This window comes from Eleutherodactylus coqui, chromosome 7, assembly GCF_035609145.1.
Source record: "Eleutherodactylus coqui strain aEleCoq1 chromosome 7, aEleCoq1.hap1, whole genome shotgun sequence".
Lineage (NCBI taxonomy): Eukaryota > Metazoa > Chordata > Amphibia > Anura > Eleutherodactylidae > Eleutherodactylus > Eleutherodactylus coqui.
The window spans coordinates 229,918,389-229,934,799 of record NC_089843.1 but is presented as its reverse complement, the minus strand read 5'-3'; the positions used below and the strand labels follow the sequence as shown (position 1 = coordinate 229,934,799).

Below are 16,411 nucleotides of genomic sequence, written 5' to 3'. Positions count from 1 at the left end.
GAATTTGTTTAGTATTTGAAAGACTGAGAAACTTGAGGGAAGAGGTGAATGTTTCCATTGCATAAACACAATGAGTACTTGTTTAGTCATGCTGGCAAAAGACCATGGCTTATCTTCACACTAATCAAACCCCTGCAGGCCAGAGATTTCTCGTATAAACACACTCTTACCTGAGCAAACAACATATGCAGTGTTTACTTTAGCTAATGAAGAAAATGGAGATGATTTCAAACGATTTTCTGTACATTTAAATACTCAGCATTTCTATGCAAAAGAAGTTGTTAATTCATTCAGTGGTTCGTTCGTTCAAACGATAATCATGTGTGTAAATGGGGCTTTAGACATGGCCATAACTAGCAAGCTTAGCTTCCTTTACAAGGTTTAGAGGACCCCTGTCTGCAGACTCATGGAGTCAGAGGTGTAACATGAAACTCCTGGACTCCAATGCAAAATCTGTAACAGGGCTCCATAATGATCACATATCATTTATAGCACAGGTTTTCTCATATAGGACAGAAGCCTTTTAAGAGTTATGACTAAGAGCTGCATGACAGTTTGAAGCACATGAACAAACATATATTTTCTCTTTTGTCCTTACTTCAATAAAGTTCATTTTTAATGGATGCTGGATTTTTCTTCTTACTCCATAGTCCTTTTAAGACTCCAGTGTGCAGAGATGTTAGACTGGGAGAGTCTTTCACAGGGTGATTCTTTGATCATAGCAAGCATGGGAGTAACCTTTTGGGTGTAGCTTATACAAAGGGGTGTGGTCAACATACAGAAAAAGTAGTACAAGGAATGTGAGAACCAGAAAGAGAAAGAGAGAGAATGAGAAAGAGAAAGAACAAGCCAGGGAGAAAATAGGATAAATTGAGAGAGCAAGAACAAGACATAGAGAGAATGAGAGAGCAAAAAGTAGAGAAAAATTAGAGACTGAGAATTAATGAGAGAATACAATAATGAGAGAACAAGAAGAGAATGATAAAAAGAACAAAAGGAACAAAAACAAAGACAAGTCACATCGACATAGAGAGAACAAAAGAGAGAGAAAGAATAAAAGAGAGACAAAGAGCATAACAGAGAGAATGAGAAAGCATAAGAGGGAGCGTGGGAAAGAGGCAGAGAATGAAAAAAAAAAGAACAAACACGGGAGAAGGTAAAAAAGAGAGAAGAGGTGGAAAAAATAGATGGGAAGAGAAGATAGATAAAAGAAACAGAGATAGGATAGAGAAAAAGAGGTCTGGAGTAAAGATGGAGTGAGAGTGGAAAAAGACAGCGATAGCAGAAAAAAAGAGACGGAGAGAGCAGAGATAGCAGAAAAAAGGGGAAAGAACAGAAAAAGAGATGAAGAAAGCAGGAAATAAGAGACAAAGATAGCAGGAAAAAAAAGTTGGAGAGACAGAGGAGAAAGAAATGGAAAGAGAGTGGGAAAAAGAGAAAAAAAAAACAAGAGATGGAGATCGTGGAAAAAAAGACAGCTGAAAAAAAGAGATGGTGAAACAGCAGGAAAAAAGAAATGGAAAGAGAATGTGGAAAAAGAAATGGAGAGGTCGGAATAATGAGACATTCAGGCTGGATTCACACAAGCGTATATTGGCCGCGTTTTCACGACAGGCCAATATACGCTACCCATCTGATGCATTGGTTTCCAATGTATCTGATCAGATGGGTGCATTTTCGATGTGTAAAAACGGCCGACCAGCGCATACGGTGTGCATTCTGGCTGACCGTTTTTACGCCAGACAGAAAAGATAGTTCTAAACCTTACTTTTCCGTCCTGAATACGCCAGGCGGTCCATAGACTCCTATGGGAGCCTATGAGAGGTGTCGGCAAACGGAAGTGAGGGGGAGTTTAGCAGTGTCTCTGCTAAATTAGTACACCAGATCCCGCCCTGTCCTGCCCCCTCCCATTGCAGACAGGTGGCAAGGGGAGGAGAAGGGGAGGGAATTTAGCAGGGCTAAACTCTCTCCCTCCACCCAACGGTATTCCGGGTGCGGCATCTACACGCCCCACTCCTGCTGTCTGAACAGGGGCATAAATGGGAGATGCAGCTATGACTTGGTCGACCTTTTGGTTTTGCATTTCTTGTTCATGCGATTTTCGACCGTGCTGTGGCCGTGTCATGACCGGCCGAAAATCACAGTGCCCTTGTGAAAGACCCCAGAGAAAGTGAAAAAAAAGAGACAGAAGAAAAAAGAGACAATGAGAGGGAGGAAAAATCTAGTGTCTGCTGAGTTCTATTTAAGCCTTTGCTTCACCTCCAGTAATGAGACAGTTCTGTCGAGTAACAACACAGACCCATTGATCAACTAATAGTGCTCTGTGCTCCCTCGGGAGTTTTCACGGCCGGCTGATATACACTTCTGTCTGAGCAGTCCCCCTCTTCCCTCCCTCTCACTGGCTCTCTGTCTTTCTCCTCCCCTCTGAGCGGTTTGCAATGGAAGTGGGCAGGATGGGGGTGGAGCTAAGCCCCCACCTCCTCCCTTCCCCTTGTCCGCAGCCAGCAATGGGAGTGGGCGGGACACAGCGTAGCTTAGCTCGGCCCCCTACCATTGCAAACGCCAGGGGGAGGAGAGAGGCAGAGAGACAGTAAGGGGGAGGGAAAGGGGGGACTGCTCAGATGGAAGTGTATATCGGCCGGCTGTGAAAGGGTGATGAGCATTCAAAGACCACTAACATTTTTTTTGCAACAGTATTGTGTGAGGTTTTTTGCAGGATGAATTGTACTTTTTAATGTTACTATTTCTTGCTCCATGCATCGTTTTGATCACTTTCTTTTCTGTTTTTTGTAAGGTGAGATTATCTATTTTCACCATGTTTTTCGCTTTTTTTTTCCTGGCATGCACAGTGCGGGCTAAGGCTTGATCACACAAGCATTTTTTTTGCACACCAATAGGCGTGCAAAAAAAACACCACTCACATCTGCCGAAATCCCGTGAATGGGCAATTTTTTCATGCGCAGAAGACCGGAGCTTCATGTGCATGAAATTTGCCCATTCACTGGAGAAGTGCAGCTGCTCCAGGAGGAGAGAGTGAAGAAGCCCTGCAGGGCTTTGGGATTTCCCAATAGCAGGGAAAGACCCCCGAGGGATATCCCCATAGCGCAGAGAAAGGGGCTGCTCTAGAGATAGGGGGCGGGGCTATAAGGATTCTCATAGAGATTTCCCATAGCAAACTATCGAGGCCTCTAGTCCTGCCTCTCTTCCCACTCTTTCGGGGGAAGCCCTATAACCCTGCCCCCTCTCTCTCCCTGCTATAGGTGGGGAGAGAGGGGGAGGGAGTCCCCTACTGTCCCCGCTGCTAGGGAATTGCCTAGCAGAGGGGCAAGAGGAATACCCCGCAGCTTAAAGCAGGGCATTTAAAAGGTGCTGCCCAGAAGCAAATTTTAAATGTCCCACTGTAAACTCCTGTTAGTCCTAGCGGGGATTAAGGGAACCCCTGGGGCTTCCCCTCATCCCTGCAGGGACTAACAGAAGCTTACAGTGGAACACTTAAAATGTGCTTCTGGGCAGTAGGTTTAAATGTCCTGCTGTAAGCAGCAGGGAATCTATTCAGAGCACACAAGTTTCCATAAACTACTGTTCCAATAGGAGTCAATGGAAACTCCTGCACAGTGCGCACCAAAGATAGTGAATGTTTTATCTTTGCTAGGTGCGTGCCGTATCGAGCTATTACATTCTCTCATGTGAGCCCTTCTATAGGAACCCATTGGTTCTTTTAGAAGTACTCTTTTTGCACACCCAAAAACAACGCTCGTCTGACCGAGCTCTAACGCAGGGATACAATATATGTGGTTTTTCCTTTTTTTTTTTTTTGCCCACTCCCTCTGTAAGCCTTTTATATACCACGTAAAGGGTTGAACACCAGAATCCTGAGAATTTTCAGTCATCGGTATAAGAGGAAGTGCCGGCTGTCATCGGACAACTGAGCACCCCCTGGCACAGAGGACCCATGCCAGGCTGCAGAAGAAAGCTCCTTAACGGTCGCCGTCAAAAGGCATATGTGCAGTCATTAAGGGGTTAAAACAATTGCTACATACAATAAAGCTCCTGCTAATTTTAATTCACAACAGAATTTTCCTCAATCACAAGGGATAACAGATTAAGAAGAATCAACAGTTTACCATGACCCTGGAAGTATCTGTCTATTGTTGGCATCCGACCACGGTTACTGAAGTCATCTCCACGGTCAATAAGTGCTTCTTTGACCATTTGGTAGCCAGTGAGGACTACTACTGGTCGTGACCCAAAGTAAAGAGTATATATAGAGCCATATTTCTCTCTGAGCTGTAATTAGATGGAAAACATGTTATTTTTATCACATCTTCCGTTCTATGATAAATTTTTAGTTAACTGAATCAGAGGTTCCATCTACTATGTGCTATTTGTAATACTGATGTCTTGAAGGGGTTGTCTGGGTTGTAGGTTTGTGGTACAACTCGTTCCCCATTAATTAACATAACAGATAGTGATATACCGTATTTTCCAGCGTATAAGATGACTGGGCGTATAAGACGACCCCCAACTGTCGACTTATACGTCGGGAATACAGTGAAGGAAATAAAAAAATCAATACTTACCTCCTGCGGCGTTCAGCTGCGCTGTGGCAGGCTGTCGCTCCCTCCTCCTCACTGACAGAGCATTGCTTTCTGGATGCGGGGCTTGAATGCCCCGCCTCCAGAAAGCTAATGCTCTGATTGGCTAACTCAGTGCGGCGTCAGCCAATCACAGCCTTTTAATGAGTGAGTATTGTTTTTGGGTTTTTTTTCTACAGCTTATATCCGGCATATAAGACGACCCCTGACTTGGGAGAAGATTCTCCTGCGTTAAAAGGTCGTCTTATACGCCAGAAAATACGGTACTCACCTTTCTCTGCTCCTGCTGTGTCCCACAGCAATGCTCTGGGTCGCCACTTTGATGTCAGGTTTACAAGTTGCACCAGCCTGTTTGTGAGATAACACATACGCTGCAGCAAATGATGAAGCTTAGCGATCGATTGCTAAGCTCTATCATTGGGTGCAGCGCCTGTGATGTCCCGTGAATACAGGCGGCAGTCTCGCCCAGTTTAAGGGACGTAACAGGTGCTGCATCCAATGATAGAGCTCAGCAATCGATTGCATGGGACACAGCGGGAGCAGGGTGAGGTAGGTATATCAGAAAATTAAGGGAGCAGAAGATCAAGAGGAAAGGTAAAGAATGTACTTTGCCTTAGTGAGCTATCCAGCTTGCTCCCCTGCTGAACCTAGTCTTGTTCCATGCTCCTGTTAAATCTAGTTCCTGCCTCCCTGTTTTGATCCCACCTTGCTTCTAATGAGGCTCATTATAATAGCCTAAACCTGTCACTGCACCAGTGCGTGATTATTGTGCCTGCTGCCTTTAGTCTAGCTCCTGCTACTACTGCTCCTATTGATACAATCGCTGAGACCATTTGATACCGACCTCTGGCTTTCCTTTATATTGCAAAACTGAGAGCACATTATATTGACCTCTGGTTTTCCCCTGACTAGTCTCTGAACCTGCATGGCTACTATACCCAGAGCTCAAACCTAGCGCCTGAAACACTACAGAATAATCATGCCCTAAAATGGAGTCCGTAGTTGCCACTCTGAGGAAACAAGTTACAGAACTCCAAGAATTTTGTTCCTCCTACCAGGAGAGGGTTGCTAGAATGCAAAGAAAGATTGAGGGGTTACAGAGGCAACTTCTGGAGATGCGAAATTCAGTGCCAAATGTCCACATGTCACTGTAAGCTAACTTTGGTGGAGATGATCTCCAATTGAGAGGTTTCCTGAATCAGTGCCAAATCTATTTCTGGATGCAGTCCACTTAATTTACAAGTGACGGAAAAAAGGTATTCTTTATCATTAACCTCCTTACTCCTCACCTTATGTAGAGACCAGCAGTCATCTCCTCAATAGCCTCACTGTCTTCCTGACCATTATGGATCAAATCTTTATGATCCAAATCACTGTGCCACAGCCGAAGGTAGGTTACATAACCTATGACAAGGGTGACGCTCCATTGCGGAATCCATGGCAGAATTTTGTCGCTGGGTGACTGATATCACATGGAACCAAACTGCACAACTAAGACAATTTTGATGGAGATAATCTGAGTGTGTAAAGAATGAGCTTGCCAGAGTGGAGACCTCTAGTGACCTGAAGATTTAATTCAGCTATGCATCCAAACAGACCAAAGGCTTTTTTCGAGTGGTGAAAGGAGAAACTGTGGGGTTTGGGCAACAACCCTATGTACTCCTTCAGTCAATCCATGATGAGTCCCTAGCCAAGGACAGAAGCCACACCAGAACTGACGAAGGTGGATGTCATTCGTAAGCCCCTTTCCATCACTGAAAAAGAGAGGCGCTGTGCTGAAAACCTGTGCCATTATTGTGTGAGCCCACGACATTATGCCTTAAATTGCCCAAATAAGTTCCAGAGGACTGTTGCTCTAACCAATGTCAAGACCATGACAAAGCCAGACTTCACGAAACAAGGGGATGCAGCCAAACAAGCATTTGCAGCTGTAATTCAAGACGGAGTGAAAACCCTTTTTCTGCTCCCCCATGTTGTCCTCCCCATAGAGATCTTAATGGGAAGTCAGAGGATACAGTGCTAAAAATAAGCAAAGATATGGTAGCAGGTGAGATGCAAATAAAAAATAAACTTTATCCCTTCGTACAAATCTAAGGAAACTATGGAGGAATAAAGTTTATTTTTTTTATTTGCATTTTATCTGCTGCCATATCTTTGCTTATTTGGAGTACTATTTCTGGGTTGTTTGGTCCAAACCCTGTTGCTTGTGGCGAGCAGAGCTTTTGGGATAGTAGTATCCTCACCCTGGTGGTTATACCGTGTTATATGTTGCTCACCACCATTTGTATGCAGGATACAGTGCTCAGTGTTGTTGGATTCAGGAGCAGGAGGAAACTTCATGGACTTAAGGTTTGCTCTTGACAAATGAACATTACAAGCAGACCTAAGCCCATCCCTGTTACTATGGAGACCGTCCCCTTGATTCATCAACAATGTATTTCGAGATCTATTGGACCAATTCATGCTGGCATATCTCAATGACAACGTTATCTTCTCTGAAAATTTGGAGGAAAACCACAGGCATGTCTGGGTGGTCCTGGAACGACTCCAAGAAAATCAACTCTACATCAAACTATAGAGGAGCAAGTTTGAACAAACCTGGATGCAATTCCTGGGATACATTATCTCTCCAGATGTCCTGAGTATGGACCCCTGCAAGATTAAAGCTATCACTGATTGGCCCACTCCAAGAAATGTAAAGGAGGTACAGCGCTTTATCAGATTTTAAAATTTTTACAGAAAATTTATTAAGAGCTTCTCAAAAGGTCATCTCTCCAATCATGTTCCTCACGAAGAAAGCGGAAGTATTTTCTTGGTTCCCAGAGACATAGGTTGCTTTAGAGAAACTGAAGGCTTTTTTCACTTCTGCACCAGTGCTGTTGCACCCAAACCCAGAATTGCCCTTTATCATTGAAGTAGATGCTTCTGACTCTGCTGTTGCAGCTATCTTGTCACAATAAGCCGCAGATATGATGCAACTACATCCTTGTGCATTTCTGTTGTATACCTTGTCACCCACAGAGAAGAACTATGATGTTGGAAACAAGGAACTTCTGGCCATTAAGGTCACTTCGATCGAATGGAGACACCTCTTGGAAGAAGTCCATCACCCAGTAACAGTCCTTACTGACCATAAAAACTTTCTCCATACAGCCAAGAGGTTATCGGCAGGACAAGAAGGTTGGGCACTGTTTTTCTCCAGGTTCAACTTTGTCATTTCCTACTGACTCGGTTCCAGAAATAGCAAGGCAAATGCCTTGTCCAGGATTTTTTCAGAGCCTGAAGGGAGATCAAACACGAACTGCACTATTCTGTCCTCAATAAATTTTTTGGGGCATTGCGCACTCAGAAACCCTACTAGCAAAATTTAAAAAACAATACAAAAATAACCCTTTTCCTGAGTCATCCCTCTAAAGATATGGAGCTTGTTTTTGAGAATGGACTGTGGATGCGAAAAGACCAACTCTATATTCCCGAGTCCAGTTGACTCAAAGTCCTTAAACTAATCCATGATTCCAAGCTTGCAAATCACCTTGGGGTGACAAAGACTTTAGAACTCTTGCTTTGTTCCTTCTGGTGGCCTGACTACAGGAGTAATGCATTAAGGTATGTCAACTCTTGCAAAGTATGTGCTCAGAAGAAGACACCATGAGCTCACCCTCTGGGTTTTCTACAGCCGCTTCCAGCTCCATCCAGACCTTGGGGCTTCATTGTAGATCTGTCTCCCTCAAAAGGGATGAGTACCATTCTTGTTGTTGTGGACCGACTTGTGAAGATGGCTCACTTCATCCCCATCAAAACAATTCCCAGCACCAAGCACACTAAAGAGTTGATAATCCGGGAAGTTTTCTGACTTCATGAAATTCCTGATGATGTGGTCTCTGACAGAGGGGTTCAGTTCACATTAAAATTCTGGAAACACTTTTGTACAGCCGTGGGAACCACCAGAAATGTGTCTTCTGCCTTTCATCCCCAGTCTAATGACCAGACCGAGAGGATGAACCAGACCCTAGAGCAGTATCTGCGCTGCTTCATTTCTCATCTCCAAGACAACTGGGTGGATTATATCTATCAACAGCGTAGTGCACCTAGAATAATGCCAGACACAGCTCAACTGCCCAGAGCCCATTCTAGGACAATTACGGTACTCATTCCGTCTTTATTCCTGGCCTTCTAATTACCAGTCCTGTCCCGACGATCAATCACAGACTGATGGAGTTGTCCGAAACACAAGTAAAATTGAAGGAAGCCTTACAGGAAGCCCAAAATGCTTACAAGAAGTGGTAAGACAGACATCGCCAAGCAGCCCCTACCACACAAGTGGGTGACAAGGTGTGGTTATTCACCCAAAATTTACAGTACCTTCTCCCAAATTCGGACAAAGGTTCATTGGACCTTTCTGAATTTCCGCAAGGATCATTTGGAGCTCCCGGAAAGCCTCAGAGTCCATTGTGTCTTCCATGTGTCTCTACTGAAGCCTTTTCAGGAAAATACCTTTGCTGGAAGACAGCAACCACCTCCCCTGCCTGTAAAAGTACAGGTACAAAATTAATTTCTGGTGGAAAAGATCCTGGACTTCCAAAAGCACGAGGGAAGACTGTAGTAGCAGGGATATGGGCCAGAGGAGAATTCCTAGGGGCCTAGGCTGAAAAGAGAATGCCATGTCAGGTATCTAGGGAAACCAGCCTATGGGACATTCGGAGGCCATCTTGGAAGGAGGGGGCAACTGTTGGGATTCAAACCCAGTACTATGAACAATGTCTCTCCCCAAGACAAGCTCCCCTGCTGAACCTAGCCTTGTTCCATGCTCTTGTTAAATCTAGTCATGCTTGACAAAGATCTGTCATCAGATCGAAACGTTGCACAGAGGAATAAAGACGCTTGATTAAATACTGCATCTTCATTGCAGGCTCACAAGGTGGTTGGCGTCAGTCGGCCCGGCTTGTCCCACCAAACACTGTACCGCAGGAGGCAAGGAACGGTGGAAGGCATCCAAGACGACCCACTCCACCATCTGCGTAGGAGTGCAGTCCTCTGGCTGAAGCCACTTGGAGACAAGGTGGAACAAATCATGCATCTGGGACCCCGGCGGTAGGCTCTCTGAGTACCTCCAGGCATGTACCCGGCCTGCACGCACCTGTATGGTGACTCCCAGACGTGCCAGGATTTCAGCCCTCAGTTTGGCATAATTACTGGAGTCCATTTCACTCAAATCGAAATAGGCCTTTTGGGCCTCCCCCAACAAAAAAGGGGCCACGACATCTGCCCACTGATCCGAGGGCAGCCTTTCACGTTCCGCACCCCTTTCAAAGACGTAAAGGTAGGCTTCCATGTTGGCGGCGGCAGTTATTTTCTGCAGCGCAGCTTGCACCGAGGCCCTTGCGGATAGTGGCCCTCCCTGGGCCCCTTTGTGGGGGGTGCTCTGACTTGCTGTGACCGCAGGCCACTGTATCACCACTGCCTCTCGCAGGGTTGCCATTTGCTCCAATAGGAGGCGATTGGTTTCCTGTTGTTGTAGATTGGCCTGCATCATCTGTCGCACCAGGTCCTCCATGGCAGCAGTCTTTTTAGATAGGGCACTAGCAGCTTTTATCCAGGACATGCAGTGTTGGTCGCCGGTGTCTACACGTTGCCCGCATCTGAAACACCATATGTAGGGAAATAGCTCGGTAGTGTGCGAGTTTTGCGATATTCAGGGACGGAACACCAGCAGATGCAGTCCAAAAGCAGGCTTCACCTACGTTTATTTTTATAACAGTAAAACAAAAGTCCAGCCTTAGCTTCAGGCAAACAAAATTATCATCCAACATACAGCTATCAGACCATCCAGGCCTGATCAGGTCACACTCTGCAGGTGCAGCGCACAGCAGGGCTTCTATCTCCAAGCGGGTCACACAGGCTGCCAGGGTCCAGCAGCCATCTTAGCTCCCTCTGTGTCCATGCTATTTATGTGCACCCTTAGTCTGGCTCAGCCTCAGCACCTGAGCTGATTGGCCTCGCCCACACCCTGGAGTGGAGGAGGTGGAATGAACAGCCCCACTACCAACCTGCCATCCATTCCAAAAAAACCAGGCCCGGATGTTTTTAAAGAACAGATCTCCAGCAACTACTTGCTGGAGACCACATTACACTCTTGGTTTCCTACATCTCCAATAGCGGGACGTGACCTTCCTCCAGTCCCCTTATGCATAATACCGGAACTGAGGGGCTACGTAGCGACCACCCACCACTACACCTCTCAGTACCTCACAATATATATATTGTGAGGTACTGAGAGGTACCTTCTTTTATATACAGTATGTGGTATCACCACGTGCCTAAAAATCGAATCTACTAAAATATTGCAAAAATTTAACCCACACGGTAAATGCCATTAGAAAACTAAATATAAAACTCCATAATTGCACTTTTTTGGTAACTACATATCCAAGAAAAAAGGAAAATGTACCCCAATATGGTACATATAGAAATTACAGCCTAACTGGCAAAAACACAAACCCTGACACCAGACCATCCGCAAAAACGTAAGTAATAAAACATAAGAAAATATACTTTTGTTATTCCCGTAATTGTACTGACCCACAGAATAAACATGATGTGACTTTTACTGCATCTTGAATGCCATAAAGTACCCCCACCACCACCACCCCTCCAAAAAAAAGAATAATGGAATTACCTTTTTTTCCATTCCACCCAACTTAGAATTTTTAAAATGTTCTCCAGTACATTATTTGGTACATTAAATTGTACCACTAAAGACTTACAAGTTGACCTATAAAAAATCATGGCTATGTCACTGGAGAAACTTAAATGTTATGACAAAAAATGGCTGTAACTGGTAGCGGTTAAAATTTTTGTTCACTACTTCTCGGTGCTGGCATAATAAGAGTGCCAAAGTACACATTCTTTAACTGTCTGCTGACTCCTTCATAGTTCATCAGGCTGACTTCACATGAGGTTTGCAGTGCCTGTTTGCTGTATGCACTGAGAATACTTCCGACACATCAAATGTATCCATAGGATGCTCTTCACCCAATGGAAGCCAAAATATGTCCCTTTGGCTTCTGGCTGGCTAGTGTACACCAGTATACGTTTTTTCAACGATGCCGAATATACTATACATTTTTTTTTAACATGTATGGTTTTACAGTCGCATCTATCAGAAGTATGAGTCAGGAAATCCTTCCAACCTATAACTACCTGCAAAAACAATATGAGTAGACCATAATTTTAAAAAAGGCCTTACATAATGCAGATATATTTATTCTAGCATCCCAAAATATTAGTTGTCCCCTGCATATCTCTCCCGATCTGTTGCTAGCAGCAGATACTACTGAGCACTAAGGAGCTCATAGCATTACTAGGTAACATTACAGGATAATTCATATTTAATAGGCTTTGTCTCTTTCATTGTTCAGCAAGACTCAACACCATAGGAGTTGAGAGATATTATTTTAGCATGCATCTGCACACATTAACCCTATGAGTAGGTTACAGTATACATGTTTGTAGCTTTACATACTAAGACAATACTAAAAAGTCAAGTACAGTACACATCTACGTAGTTTTACATACTAAGGCTTCATGCCCACGGCCAGGTCGGATTCTGACTACAAAATATCGCAGCAGAATCAGACACGGTGTCCCGCTGAGACCCTATACTCACGTCTCCGGTTCCACCACGAGTGCCTCGGCTGGCGAGCCGGCGCACATGCGCAGTGCAGCACATGTCACGCCGGCGCTGGGCTATGACGTGGATTCCCGTTATACTTTGGCAGTGCTCACTGCAGAAGTATTGTGGGACAGAAGGCTTCCACTGACTGCAATGGAAGCCGTCCGTGCGACTTTCCGCATAAGATAGAACATTCGGCGATTCGGTATTATTGTATCTTGATGCCATTGGAAGCTGGGGTTTGACAGGGCTTCCATGGAAGAACACCCCTGTCACACACCTAGCTCCCGATTGATTCAATAGCTGAAGGTCCTAGATGGTGCTAACCTCCATTTCTGCCTCCATGTGAGTGAGCCGTTCTCCCTGCTCTACTCCAGCGCAGTTACCGCAGATAACCGTCTGTCGTGTCCCCCCCCCCCCCCCGGCGCTGTGCCCTCCCTGCTGTCCTCCTCCTGCTGTCTGCAGCTGTTGCCTATAACTCAGAGTCCCCTGCCACTGTTGCTTCCCTGCTGTTCTAATGCACGGTGCGGGGGGATGCATGTAAGGGACTGGCCCGCGCTGCTGCCGCCTCCCTGCTGTTGTCCTGCTGTGTGCGGCCACCATGTGTGAGTGACTTTCCCCCCGGCACTGTGTCCTCCCTACTGCAGACCGCAATGTAAACACACATGGGGGGCGCCTTGTGCTGCACTTCCCGGCAGTATGGCCTCCCTCATGCCGACCCCGCTCTGCGCTTCAACACAGAGAGGGTGCCGCATTCTGGGCCGCCGGAGGGGGAGGGCCTTTCACCTAGGGCAATGCACAAGTGGAGCAGGAGCCATTAAGGAATGGAGGTGCAGCCCATTTCTGCTGGAACAATGCGTGGCTGGAGCGGCCGCCGTGGATGTAAAGGACTGCAGCAGCAGGATTACCTTAGTGGGCTGCCAGGACCTGCAGCCGAGCCACCTGTGCAGCCAGTCTCATATAGGGGGCATCACACCCCTGTCAATCTTGTCTCCACCAGGACTTCCTAGTGGCGTCAAGATACAATAATACCCTGCGATTCTCCCACATGAGTGGAAAATCGCAGTTGATTTTCGCTCGTTGGCAGAGGAAAATCTCTTAATATAGCATGTCTATGGACGGACATTGTTGCAAATTCGCGGAGGGCATCTGGCCTCGAATTCCGCAGCGATAATCCATCTGTGGACATTGGGCCTAAGACAATACAGAAAAGTGCAGTACAGTACACATCTACAACTTCTATATATTTGTCAATGTTTGTTGGAGCACCCCGCACAAACTGTACGACCGATTGACGAGAAATTTTGCACATAGTATAATCTCGACCCGACAAAGTTAATAGGCTAAAATGAAATTTTGAAATGTTGTTGTCTTGGCAACCTTATTTGCATTTTTTTGCCCTTGCTTAAATTTTAATGCAGCAACCACCAAATGTGCTTTCAGCAATGGATTCTAGGTACTCTATTTAGTATTCCTGGTTATTTCCAACCAGTAATTCCTACTAGAAGAGTCAGACTAAGCTTTGGTGTTTTAGGACTGCTTTTCAGCCCTAGTCCAACCCTGCTGGCGCCACCAATCATTTGCCCATTTTTTCCTTCCTAATTCCTCCTTGGATGTCCATGTGGATAACAGTTTGCAAAAATTATATGTCCCCAAGCAGGAATACATATAGCAAACTTATGAACACCGGCCCTAATTTATCAAAACTGTCTAACAGTAAATCAAGAAACAGTAAAAAACAGTTTTTGGTGCCCATAGCAACCAATCACAGAGCAGCTTTCATTTTACCTCAGCACTAAGAGAATTAAATACTGTTGCTCATATCAACCAATCACAGAGCAGCTTTCATTTTATCTCAGCACTGAGAATTGAAAACTGTTGCCCATAGCAACCAGTCACAGCGCAGGTTTTATTTTACCTCAGCAGTATAATATATAGCAACCAATGATGGTGCAGCTTTCATTTTACCTCGGCAGAATAACAAATGAAAGCTGAGCTATGATTGGTTGCTATTGGCAACAAAAAATGTCAAATTTTACTCAAATTGGACCAAACTGGGGATTTGTATACAACACAAGCAAACAGATTTTGTGTTTTAAATATAAGATGCCAAGCAAGCGAAGGACCTGTTTGGGCAGAAGGACAACAGGCGCACCTAAAGTAGCAGCCGCTCGAGTAGCTGCAGCACCACAGCAAACTACTACGTGGCATTTTCAAAAGTTGGGAATGGAAAAAATCTTTTTGTTTACACTCCTGATGAAAAAAACAGAAACCTTGTGTATCAAAAGGCATTGCAGTAAAAGTTATATAATAAAAATGTTAAATGCGAAGATCATTGAATTTGTCTATCTTATGTTAATACATTAACATAGCATTAATCAGCATAAGTGTTCCCCGACGTATTTATGTGTACGTGCTGATATCATCTTACTTAAAATGTCACGTTTCGTATTGCAAGTGTTCTGTATCGGGTACCCGGGCTTGTAGTTTTATATACTAAGACAATACAAAAAAGTGAAGTACAGTGTATATCTACAAAGTTTTATATACTAAGACAATACAGGATAGTGAAGTTTAGTAAACATCTACAGAGTTTTATCTACTAAGACAATACAGGATAGTGAAGTTTAGTATACATCTACAGAGTTTTATATACTAAGACAATACAGGATAGTGAAGCACAGTATACATCTACAGAGTTTTATATACTAAGACAATACAGGATAGTGAAGCACAGTATACATCTACAAAGTTTTATATACTAAGACAATACAGGATAGTGACGTTTAGTATACATCTACATAGTTTTATATACTAAGACAATACAGGATAGTGAAGTTTAGTATACATCTACATAGTTTTATATACTAAGACAATACAGGATAGTGAAGTTTAGTATACATCTACAGAGTTTTATATACTAAGACCATACAGGATAGTGAAGTACAGTGTATATCTACAAAGTTTTATATACTAAGACAATACAGGATAGTGAAGCACAGTATACATCCACAGAGTTTTATATACTAAGACAATACAGGATAGTGAAGTTTAGTATACATCTACATAGTTTTATATACTAAGATCATACAGGATAGTGAAGCACAGTGTATATCTACAGAGTTTTATATACTAAGACAATACAGGATAGTGAAGTTTAGTAAACATCTACAGAGTTTTATATACTAAGACCATACAGGATAGTGAAGCACAGTATACATCTACAGAGTTTTATATACTAAGACAATACAGGATAGTGAAGCACAGTAAACATCTACATAGTTTTATATACTAAGACAATACAGGATAGTGAAGTTTAGTATACATCTACATAGGTTTATATACTAAGACAATACAGGATAGTGAAGTACAGTGTATATCTACATAGTTTTATATACTAAGACAATACAGGATAGTGAAGTTTAGTATACATCTACATAGGTTTATATACTAAGATCATACAGGATAGTGAAGTACAGACCTGGTTTAAAGAATTGACCAGCTCTCCGCGCTTTACGTGCAACAAGCTTCCAATAATCGGGAGCGGGGTGGGTCCTGGTGGTAAATTCCTCCATCTGTACATTTTATTCCATGTTGAGTAGATAAAATTGCAGGATAATAACAGGACAAGGATCAGAGTTGCTAACGCTGTGATTTCCATGCTGTAGGCTGCTGCTGCTAACAATGGTTTCACCACCACTGTCTCACAATATTTATAGCAGACGCTTCTGGTTTTGTGCCAGATACTAATAATACTGGATTGCAGCTCATTTTACAATATTTAATGTAGAATAATTCCCTTGACGACTTTTCACAAGGGACAAAATTACGCCGCAGTACGCAACCAAATCCGCAGCTGCGGAATTCCACACCACAATTCGCAAGTCTAACTGAGGATTTTGATCTGGAATTGCAGGCAGGTTTTCAGCCATTTTCAATTCCGTATAAAGTCAATTAATTTCTGTGTTATTTACCATGTATTTCACTCAGGACGGAATTGTCCACAGAACGCAACACAGATATGGATTTTGTCAATTACTGCAGATGTATTGTGTTTTTAACTGTGGAATGCGTTCTGCAGAATGTCTTATGGAATTTCTTGCATTTTTTCCACAGACTTTTATTGCAGAATTACATCTCCTGT

The 16,411-nt window shown here is 43.9% G+C and overlaps 1 protein-coding gene across 2 annotated transcripts in view; it reads right to left on the bottom strand.

The window, feature by feature from the left end:
• Positions 1–15,959, bottom strand: part of LOC136573243 (cytochrome P450 2G1-like) — a 105,378-nt gene extending 89,419 nt beyond the window's left edge. The window contains exons 1-2 of one of the 2 annotated variants that reach the window (XM_066574541.1): positions 15,749–15,959; positions 4,125–4,287 (exon numbers count right to left, since the gene is read on the bottom strand). In XM_066574541.1, the coding sequence (XP_066430638.1) occupies positions 4,125–4,287; positions 15,749–15,928 (343 nt within the window). In that variant the 5' untranslated portion in view covers positions 15,929–15,959. The remainder of the gene's footprint in view (positions 1–4,124; positions 4,288–15,748) is intronic. The other variant, XM_066574542.1, reaches the window with a different exon arrangement.
• Positions 15,960–16,411: the final 452 nt, after the last annotated feature.